Source organism: Astatotilapia calliptera, chromosome 17 (assembly GCF_900246225.1).
Source record: "Astatotilapia calliptera chromosome 17, fAstCal1.2, whole genome shotgun sequence".
Classification (NCBI taxonomy): domain Eukaryota; kingdom Metazoa; phylum Chordata; class Actinopteri; order Cichliformes; family Cichlidae; genus Astatotilapia; species Astatotilapia calliptera.
Window position 1 is genome coordinate 3,586,780 of NC_039318.1, and position 10,726 is coordinate 3,597,505.

The following is a 10,726-nucleotide window of genomic DNA, read 5'->3' on the forward strand; positions in this document are numbered from 1 at the left end:
TGTTTTACAGAGCTAAGTTAACAAGAAACTAATCATCCCTAGTCTTAAATGTATAGTTTAACAGCTTTGATTATGCATACTCTCTGAACATGGGCACTGGTCTGTTCATCTAGGTGGTAAATTGGGGAACCAGCATTGGGTAACATGGGTAGAAAGCAAACCAAGTGATTTACTAGGAAACCGTTGAAAATCGTTTTGTGGGTTATAGGTCACTACTTTTGGTTTTTGTCTACTGGGTGTGGTCCTTTGCTTGTGTTTTTTCCTATGACAGCTGTTTTCATGTGTTTCCGTTCTCTTGAGAATGTAGTACTGTTAACGGTTTGCACTGGGACCTGATTTGAATTGTATAGTGTGCTGTGTGTGGATGTGAAACTTGTGTGGCTTTCAAAGCTGGCAGGTAACTTTGAGGTGACACTGGAGGTTAAGCAGGTCATGAGAAGAACTATGTGAACCAGCTCTTAATACACACATGTTTCTTTTCCAACTATTTATTTATGAGTGACTTATGTATGTATGTATGTATATATATATGTATATATTGTACTATTCTTAGTTAGTGTATTGTCTGTCTTGTCTTAATGTTGGTTTAAAATGGAGCACTGTAACAAAAAATAATTTCCCCCAGGGATCAATAAAGTATTCTGATTCTGATTCTGAATATGCATGGTTTTATGAAAAGCACACAAAATCAGATCTTTTGTTGTCAGCATAGTTGTTTGTGATCTGACCTTGGCCATTTTTATGAGTCATGACATCTCTCAGGTTTCACTCAACCTGTATACCTAGTTAATTTATCTTTCACTTTGACATCTTTTTAATAGTCCTTAGGTAAATGCTTGTCTAAATGATACTTTCTTGTAGTTCTTCAAATTTTTATCGCATGACAAAGTTATATCAGTGCTATGATCCTGTTGCTTGTATCAGTTTTTCGTCAGCAAGCTTTTGTTGTGGTTTAAAATCAAAACTAAAACTTGATGTTGATGGTGAAATAACCTGGAAAGGAAAACTCTTCTCTTTATGATATTTACCTCCTTTATTCTTTTATGTCTTCAGGTAAGACCACACCAGTGAACATGACTGGTTCATCTGACTCTTCCAAACCCTGTGATCCTTTCAAACCGTTCAGTGGCGAGGTCATTGACCCTTTTCAGAGTAAAAAGGGCCTGGGAGACCCATTCAGCGGCAAAGACCCTTTTGTCTCATCCTCAGCATCAAGTAAACCCACTAAAGGCTCTACTTTGGGTTTTACAGACTTCAATTCTGTAAGTTGAGATGAGTGATACTGTTTAACTGTCAGTGTGCACAACAGGTGTCACAGCTCAGTGCAAAGAGCCACACTACCACAATTACAAGGTTTCATTTTACTGCAATGGAAGGATCCTGATGAAGACTGATGAGTGCCAAAAGTGCTGTTGAAGCACAAGACTTAGCAGAGTGTACAGTAATTTAGAATCCCAATGAGACAAAAACCCGTCATCCTTTGGGTGTGTATGGTTGTCACTGTGTCGTATGTTTCTCAGGACCATTTAAACAGCAGCTTTAAAGCAATTCAGCACAGCTGTTGTTCGTTCACCATGTGAACAACACCCACATAGCCTTTCACCCCATGTTTCATTCTTCATATGGATGGACTTTATAGCTTTGATGACTGACAGTGTGTTAGGTGTACAAAAAAAGCTGGTAACAAAATTTAGAGCTGCTTATCAGGAGCTGTAAATGATGTTGACACTATGGACATTCAAAATGAAATAAAGAAATGAATTTCTCTTTCATGCAGAAATCTTCTCTCTATATGTATAACATATACATCTAAAGCAAATACATAAATAAACAAAGCCAGCATTATCCTCTTTCATCTGGCACTCTTATTATTATTCGTCAGATCTATTATTAACTATATTACTATAGTTACTTACATCTCACAGCTTTAAAAAAACATCCACAAGTTATACCTCCGTAAAAGTTATATCTATATGCCTTACAGGCTTAATGTAAGCATCAAAATGACCTTAGCATTGTCCTCTGTCATCCATTGTTATTCTTCGTATGACAGGAATTACAGTTCTCTCATAAATGCACAGACTCTTTAACCACCTCACAGCTCCCAAATTGTAGCTGAAAATCTTAAGAGCATGCTGTCTTTACACTGTTACCACATTCATATAGTACAGTATGCACACATATAAATTGCTGCCACTCATGGTGAAAATTTTTTCCCGAATATTGTAATTAATAGTTGTACCAACAGATAATAAAAGAAGTGTTCTTGCTGCTGAAAGTTAAAGCTGTGATAACACTATGACTAATGGTGAAGTTTCCCTGTAATTAAATAGAATTTAATAATATTTACTTACAAGTACTTAAAGGGAGGTACACTAGAATAAGAGGGTAAAAAGTCATGTTTTTAAATTAAACAATGGAATGATTAAACTATTAATATATATACTATAGATGGATGGATGGATGGATGGATGGATACCCATCTTATATATTTCACAATGCGCCCGATATTTCTTGCAACCTTCAGAAGCCAGTTCGTCTGATTGCTCTTTGGGCAGCCCGTTAGAATTTATTGTATTCTGACAATCAGACTGGTGGTAGCATTACATTTTGATTTGGTTGTGTGGCTCAGCAGGTCATTTGCTAATCAGAAGGTTGGTGGTGGTCCAGTCCACACCCCAGAGTGTCCTTGGGAAAGATATTGCATCCCAAGTTGCTCCTGATGCGTTCATCGGAGTATAAATGCTAGAAAGCAAGTCTCAGACAAACGTCTTTGTATGAATGTATGTGTGAATGAGATGTGTTGTATCAAGCACACTGTGGAGGCCAGGCTATCTGGTGCAGCACTCCATCATGCTCCTTCTTGGTCAAATAGACCTAAGACAGCCTGGAGGTGTGTTTTGGGTCATTGTCCTGTTGAAAAATAAATGACGGTCCAACTAAACGCAAACTGGTTGGGATGGCATGTTGCTGCAGGATGCTGTGGTAGCCATGCTGGTTCAATGTGGCTTCAGTTTTGAATAACCCCCAAGAGTGTCACCAGCAATTTACCAATTTTCCCGACTGACTGACCTTCAGTTCTTGAAGTAATTATGGACTCTTGTTTCTTTTTACTTAGCTGAATGGTTCTTGCCATAATATGTATTCGAACAGTGATCAAATAGGGCTGACAGCTGTGATGATTTTCTCCACTTTCCTCACCACTCCACTCGCAGTTCTCCAGCCTCTACACCACACAGAGATGCAGCTAGTCAAAATGCTTTCTATGGTACTACTGTAGAATGTAGTTAACATGGGTAGGGGTGGGTGAGCACTTCTTAACCTTTAAGAAAGCTAAGTTAGGGTAACTTATTCATTGTGAGCACACTGAATTCTGAGCTCCACTGGAATGACTGAACTTCTTACCCTCTCTCTCTAAGGGAGAGGCCAACAACCTTTCGGAAAAGATTATTTCTGCCGCATGTATCATCACTTATGACCACAGGTTAGAAAAGGGACATAGAGAGCTAAATTGAGAGTTTCACTTTCATCAGCTCTCTCTTCACCACGAAGAGCTGACCTTAACCCCGGTTCACAAAACACATGCAGACTTGGGCCAAACTCACAAACGCAAATATCCCTGAGATGATAAAGAGACTAACGAATGAACTTTCCCTTCCACTACTCCGCCATAGACCTTACCTGGAAGGTTGAGCATTGTGATCCCTTTGTAGTTGGAACACACCCTGCGCTTACCCTTCTGAAAAATTGGAACCACCACCCCAGTCTGCTAATCCAGAGTTACTGCCTCGGATCACCAAGCAGTGTTGTAGAGGCGTGTCATCAGGTCAACTGAACTTGTCCCATACCAAAGTTTTTCCTGCCCGGGTTGCAGCTGTCACCGGAGTTCCACATGCTATCCAAGCCCAATAGGACTCCTCCTTCAGCTTGATGGCTCCTGTATCTTGTAAAGCCAGGCTTATTGTGGTCTGAGTCCAGAAGAGTCTAGACACAAGACTTGCTAAATCCCAAAATATTTGCGGTTTTTCAAAACTGAGTTTTTCCTTATAAACCTTTGTTTGCCACTGTTGGAAGCCATCAAAGGAATCCTTAATAGCCCTCATTTTTGTTGGAAAAGATCTAAATTCTAATTAAAAGAACTAAAGTGTAATTACAGAACAGCTATTTATGTCTGTATCTAAGTATCTCAAAAGCCCACTTTAACTGTACCAAATAATCAAAGCCTTTAAATTTACCCCACCCTCTGCCATGGCACTATATAAACTGGCTTTAGAAATTACAGTTTGGTATTGACACTGTAAGGCTTGCAGAACTGCACTGCAGAGAGTCTAAATTTCATGTTGTGCAGGAAAGGGTGTCAGCACTTTGTGTGGTTTTTTGTTTTGGCAGGAAGAATATCATAGGTGTTTTCAGGGTTTACCAAGACCTTCACAGAGGCAAATGGGTTATATCAGTTGTGGTAGATCTGTTTTTATCACGAGTGTTACTCTGAATTAATTGAGTCACTGAGACTAGAACAACAAACACAAATCCATTTTTAAATCCCCAGATAACCTAACACCTTTTATTCTATTTTAAGCCTGGAATAACTTTTCTGTCAGATTGGTTGACAACTCAGTTCAAATTTTCTGTTGGAATTATCTATTGAACACGAGACACCACAGTATCACTACTCAACTATCAGCTCTTGAGTCTGTCTGCCCTGCACACTCTTGATGTTTGCTGCTATGTTACCGCCTTTGTTAAACTACTTTGATAAGTGTTTTATATTAACTGCTTATTCTTGTAATGCATGTCTTTGTCTTCCATTACTGTTTTAGGTTTTCTCATTATTCTCATGCATCTACTTCCATGTCTATCTTCAACCTGACACTGCAGCTAAGAACAGTGTCTCATGATCTGTCAATGCAACCTAACCTACATTCACAGCTTTACTCGTTAAATTGTAGATTAATACTTCGCTTTACTTAAGACATATGTCTCCTGAAAAACATCACAGTTCATATAAAATTTGTAAAGTATTTGGTGTTTGGCCATCCAGACATTATTTGAACCATGATGTACCATTATAAATTTGAATGGTTCTTGGATCTAATATTGGTATAACTACTATACTAAATCTACTACAGACAACACTTTTATTCCAGCCCTCTGGTAAGGGGACCTTTACATGAAGGTATGTTAGCTTTAGACTGTTCTACTTGATTTACAACATTTATTTCCACTTTTCCAAAATCAGGCAACTGCAGCACCAACACAAGGACCTGTACTTCCTTCTTAAATTAAAAATAGTTTTTTAAAAAGTCATCTACTAAAGGCATAGCACACTTTGCTTTTAGTAGATGACTGTTACATCTGCCAAAACTCATCATTTACATGGTGTTTAAAATACTCAGATACAGATTTGTCATCTACTTTCTCTCACTCTCTGCATGTCACATCTTTTCTTGTAGAGGTCTTGTTAAGCTTTGCTTAGATCTTTGTGTTACACATTCCTGCTTGAAGGGATTCACTGGCATTCTGTTTCTTCACAGTCCATCTGTCTTAGTTTTTTACTTTAGCTTCAATACCTTTTATCAGTTTAAGAATTACTGATTTTATATGATTTTTTATAAACTGTCTAGTATTCGAATGCTAGTAGAATCACTTGATCTAAAAATAAATTACTAACAAATCGCTAAAAATAGTTTTTCAAAATGGACTGCACAGAAACTTGGCCAGTATCCATTTACATTGTCTGTTTGCTGTTGTGTGGTGTAACCAGCTTAGTGTTTTTGGTTATTAACTTCTCTGTTCTATAATCCAACTCTCTAACAGGACCTGACAAAGTCAAGGTAAGAAGCACTATTACATTCACATAAAATGATCATTTGGGAAGTGTTATTGAAAATGTTGTTGAATATTTGTTGAAGAGTAAGACAAGGATTTCAGATGTACAGTAATAGCAAGAGCTTTAGTTGCTAAACTAAAATACAGAAACTGTTTTTAATTTATTATATGAAAAGTGCTGTATACATATAACAAAGGGCAGAGAGTCGCTACTTTTAAAGGTTATTGTAGACCCTGCAAGCAGATTTTAAATGGTATCACTAGGTAAAGGTTTGGACACATATGCTAGTTTGTATTCCTTTGTCACCTATTTACACACTCGCCTGAAACTTCTCACATATGCATTTTCTTCAATCTGCATGTCAAAATGTTTTACACCATCTCAACTGGGTTTATTCTTGATATCAGATCATCTGATGGTCAAACATTCAAGGCTAATCAACTTTATTTTGACTAGACAAGACTACAATGAAAATTCTCTCATCTGGAATCATCAAATCAAAGTTGAGATTTTTACTCCTCTAAAGTTCCACTTATTTCTTCTTCTCCTTCTTGATTTATTTCACTATTGTTTCTTTACTGTAGTTTAACCAGAAAGACCAAATTTGCACATTTTGCTTTCAATACTTGATGTTAAGATGTACCTCTGTAAAATCTTAGTTTGTGAAAATGGTAACTGAGAAGCTTCTCCTCAGCAGAAAATGGTTTTAATCTTAAGTGGTTGGAGTGGTTCAGATGTTCCTCCATCCAAATGTTTGCATCATTCTGCATCCAAGTGCTAATACATGTCAGTTCTACTAAACCAGGGGTCGGCAACCTGCGGCTCCGGAGCCGCATGCGGCTCTTTAGTCCTTATAGTGCGACTCCGTGTGGTTTGGGAAAATAAATTAGAAGTATTTAGCTGAAGTGTAATTTATTTATGTTAGTTCTTTTTTAACTTGTAGTTCTAAATTGGAAGATTATTGTGATTTTGAAATATAAAAATACAATTATATTCTATTATTTTTTCATCACTCAAAATAAGCGTCACACTCGCGGAAGCCGGTGTACCCGCCGAAACGCCGTGCATTTATCGAGACTTTCAACCCCAGGTAGACCAATTATGGATCTTCGGATCCACATTATGTCAACAGCTGTTCTCCACTGTGAACAATGTTAAAGACAAACACCGCTGACGCCTCACAGATGACAGCTTACAGTCCTGCGTAAAGATGAAAGTGACTTCGTACAGCCCTGATTTGCAGACGCTGTGCGCAGAGGTTCAGGAGCAGAAGTTCCATTGTAAACATATCACGGCAGACCCGACGCTGTTTCCATGAACATGCTTTTCAGCATCTCTTTATTGACCACTTTTCACACACGGTTGCTGTACGCATACAGCCGGCTGTAGCTTTTCAGTTCACAGCCCGACACACACCAACACAACAGCATAGATAGCACAGACGTTAAGGCGGCGAGGCGTGATTGCGGGTGCCGCTCAGGTGCGTCCGCCTCCCCTGCAGCGGCGCTGCAGACCACGCCCCGCCACACACATTAACCAGGTAAAATACATATTTAGGCAGAATTTTGCAAATATCTATTTTTCATCTTTTAGCAGCATAGTGCTTTTTTTCCAATTACTTTTTAAAAGTCAGGTCAAGGCTCCAAAAGCCCAAAGGCGATATGAGGGTGGCGGCTCAAAGCAGTTTTTGTTTGCTGGATTATTTTAGTTCAGCTGGGCGTCTTTCCTTTTGTTATATTTCTTTAAGAGTTCAAAATGTGTTAATTACATAAATAAAATGTAATTTTCTCATTAGCACTTCAAGGATTTCATAAGCAACACACCTTAGTTGTTCACACAAAGCATAAAGGTAAAAAACAATATATACAGTGTTATCTTCATTTTAGATGTCAAAAAGTATTTGCGGCTCCCAGTGTTTTCGTTTGCGTGGAAACCGGCTCCAAATGGCTCTTTGGGTGTGAAAGGTTGCTGACCCCTGTACTAAACCAACCGAATGTGCAATATCCAATCAGTATCCATCAGTATCCTGTTTTCAATCTGACAGTGGTTCTAAATTACCTCTAATTTTTGATATGTTTGATAATTGACTTTGTTACTGTTCAAGTTGGAAACTCTTCAAACTTAAACACTGGACACATGTCTAAGTATGTGGATGGACAAATCTGTGTTCTTTTGGCCACAGCTTACGTCTTCTCTGATCTTGTTATGTGGAAAAGGAATTGTTTCAAAAACAAGGACTTATTGTGCAAAAGTCTTGAGCCGTGCCTCATTTCTATATCTTTTGCTTTCAAGGACCAACACTTTTTAAAGTGGTCTTGAGCAAGTTATTGGGTTACTCAGCCCCTCTTGAATGTCTTTCAAAGTTTTTCTTTGGACATTTGCTGCTTTTTTACTCATTTCCAATTTTTACTAGCAGCCTATCAGACAACACAGTTTGACAGAAATAAATTATCTTTTTGACACCAACAAAATGCTATTAGTGGAAAATTTGGCATATCTTCACATTGTGCGCAGAGAATTTGAGGAGACTAGACAAACAGACAACTATATAAGAAGTGGCAGGCCTATACAGGCCTATATGTCTACAGCAGATGAATAGTATCTGAAAATCAAGTCCTTAAAAAATTGGAAAAAAACACAGGACCCGATGGCTACATCTGGCTCTTCAGTTCATCCATTCACTGAAGCCTCATCAAAAATCTTCTCAGTGAAGGGGGCCTGTCTAGGAGCCCTTGAGGAGAACAGGGATAAAAGCATGATGTATGATAAATTGCACAAGAAATGGACTGAAAATCAGTGGCAACGGTGTGTGATGGACTGATTAATCTAGATCTGAAATTTTTAGTCAAGTGGTTGCCAGTATGGGAGAAGGCGCTGTGAGCTTCTACAGCTATCTGCAAAACCACCAGATTTTGATCCACAATGAAATGCCATCTGGAAAGCAACTGATTGGCGACAGCTAGTTTTTTTTCGCCATGACAATTAACACACACACTGTCCCACACACAAAACAATCAATGCTGTCAGCCACTTATTGGCCTCCCCACAGTCTGGAGCAGTTTGGCATCCACATTTCAGAGCTTTGAGAGCTTTGAAAGCTTTAAGAACTATTCTTTAAGACTACTTGAAGAAATGACAAGAAAGGTGCCTAAGAGAGTTCAGACTGTATCGAAGAATAAAGGTGTTCATACCAAATATTAACTTTCAAGCTGGTTAGAACTGCACAAACTGTTTTTGACTTATATACTGTAGTAAGTTTCCACATTTCAATAAATCTCTTCATCTGTTTTCCATTTTGTTTGCAGAATATAAAGAAATGAAAGACTGCACAGGACTTTTGCACAATACTGCAAATCTCAACGCTCTCTCTCGCACTCTCTCTATCTTTCTCTTTGCAGTTTGGAAACGAGGCTCAGCAGTTAGAATGGGCTAAACGTGAAAGCGAGCGTGCAGAACGTGAGCGGCTGAAGAGACTCAGACAGCAGGAACAGGAGGACCTGGAACTGGCCATTGCCCTCAGTAAAGCAGAGATGTCCAATGCATGACCTGGAGGTCCCACTACATGTGAATACTTGTATAGCCATAGTGAGGCTAACCTGCAGACAAAGGTGACTGACTGAAATATTAAGACATGAAACACATCACTGAACTAATTACTGCACACACTCACACAGAACTCCACACTCAGTGACTTTATTGGATTGGAAGAGAACAAGAAACTTTCAGACGAGTTTGGATGATGGCCCTGCAAACAGAAAAAAACAATAAAACAGAATCGTGGGTTGCAAAACATCATTGAAAAACGGGTGCTGACATGAAGAAAAGGGGAACTGAAATATAAAGACGTGGAAAGAAAGCTGCTTGGTAGAAAGAGTGTACAGGCCCCATAGTAGCTACACGGTAATGTTGTTTTACCGATTAGGGAGACTAGCTAATCGCTGCACGACAGTTTGTATCACTTCATGTTTCTTTGTTTTGTTTTTTAAGCTACACTCTCCATATGGAAACAAACCTTGCTGTCATTAATAGAAGAGCAGATGACCTTTTCTTTTGTTGTAACAATCAGCAGCAAAGAAATTGCCCCTGTACTTCTCAGAAGGGACTTGTAAATTGGTTGTATCATTTAGTTAATAGAATTACATGATGTAGTAAGTATGTCAGTTAATATTCAGTGCTAATGCATAGAATGAGGTTTAAATTCCCATTTGGTATAGAGAGGCTTATAGAAAGGACTGGATTCATTCAGTAATAGTCATTAGGGGAGGGTTTAAAAAATCGATTTCCCCGATTCAAATCGATTTTTGTTTGAATAAAGCGATATTGAGTCATTAAATCCTGATTCAATTTTTAATTATTTTTAAGTATTTTGTCAGAAACAACAAAATCTCAGCTTAAAGCTCACAAAATGACTTCAACGACCACAAAACAGCAAATGAGAGCAGTTGAACGGATTCCGCGAAAAGACGTAAACACAAATCGCGGATCGTTCGCCCGAAGATCTGCGCACAGACACGCCGTCAGCTGCTGAAAGCAAACAGATTCTGAAGTCGCAGGTTTTGCCACTTTCCGACCAAAATTCACTGATAGGCAGCAAAAAAAAGATCAAAACTACGCTTCACGTGTGAAACACATCGTCGTGAATTCCCTCTTACTTTACAGTTTTGCTTCCACTGCGATAAAAATCACACTTCCTGCACGGCTCTCTCTCTCACTCTATTTCAAGAACAGTTTCCAATCTGAAATCTGTTTTCTGCATTATGTACAGTTTTATGTACAGCGCTGGTTTTTTTTCTCTGTAACTTTGCTCTGCTTCACTTCAGCAGCGTCAGGTAATGTTTATATGCAGATTCATGGTTTTCTTCCGTTTTTGTTCAACTGCAGAATATTTTTAAGGCG

General features: G+C 38.6%; 1 protein-coding gene across 12 annotated transcripts in view; it reads left to right on the forward strand.

The window, feature by feature from the left end:
• The window catches only part of eps15l1a (epidermal growth factor receptor pathway substrate 15-like 1a), a 51,671-nt gene extending 41,508 nt beyond the window's left edge, over window positions 1-10,163 (forward strand). For 8 of the 12 annotated variants that reach the window (XM_026147968.1, XM_026147975.1, XM_026147974.1 and 5 more), the window contains 3 exons: window positions 1,054-1,215; window positions 5,818-5,834; window positions 9,229-10,163. In XM_026147968.1, coding sequence (XP_026003753.1) covers window positions 1,054-1,215; window positions 5,818-5,834; window positions 9,229-9,375 — 326 coding nt within the window. In that variant the 3' untranslated portion in view covers window positions 9,376-10,163. Of the gene's footprint in view, window positions 1-1,053; window positions 1,263-5,817; window positions 5,835-6,237; window positions 6,660-9,228 lie in introns of those variants that run through there. The other 4 variants (XM_026147976.1, XM_026147973.1, XM_026147979.1 and 1 more) reach the window with 4 other exon arrangements.
• The last annotated feature ends 563 nt before the right edge of the window (window positions 10,164-10,726 follow it).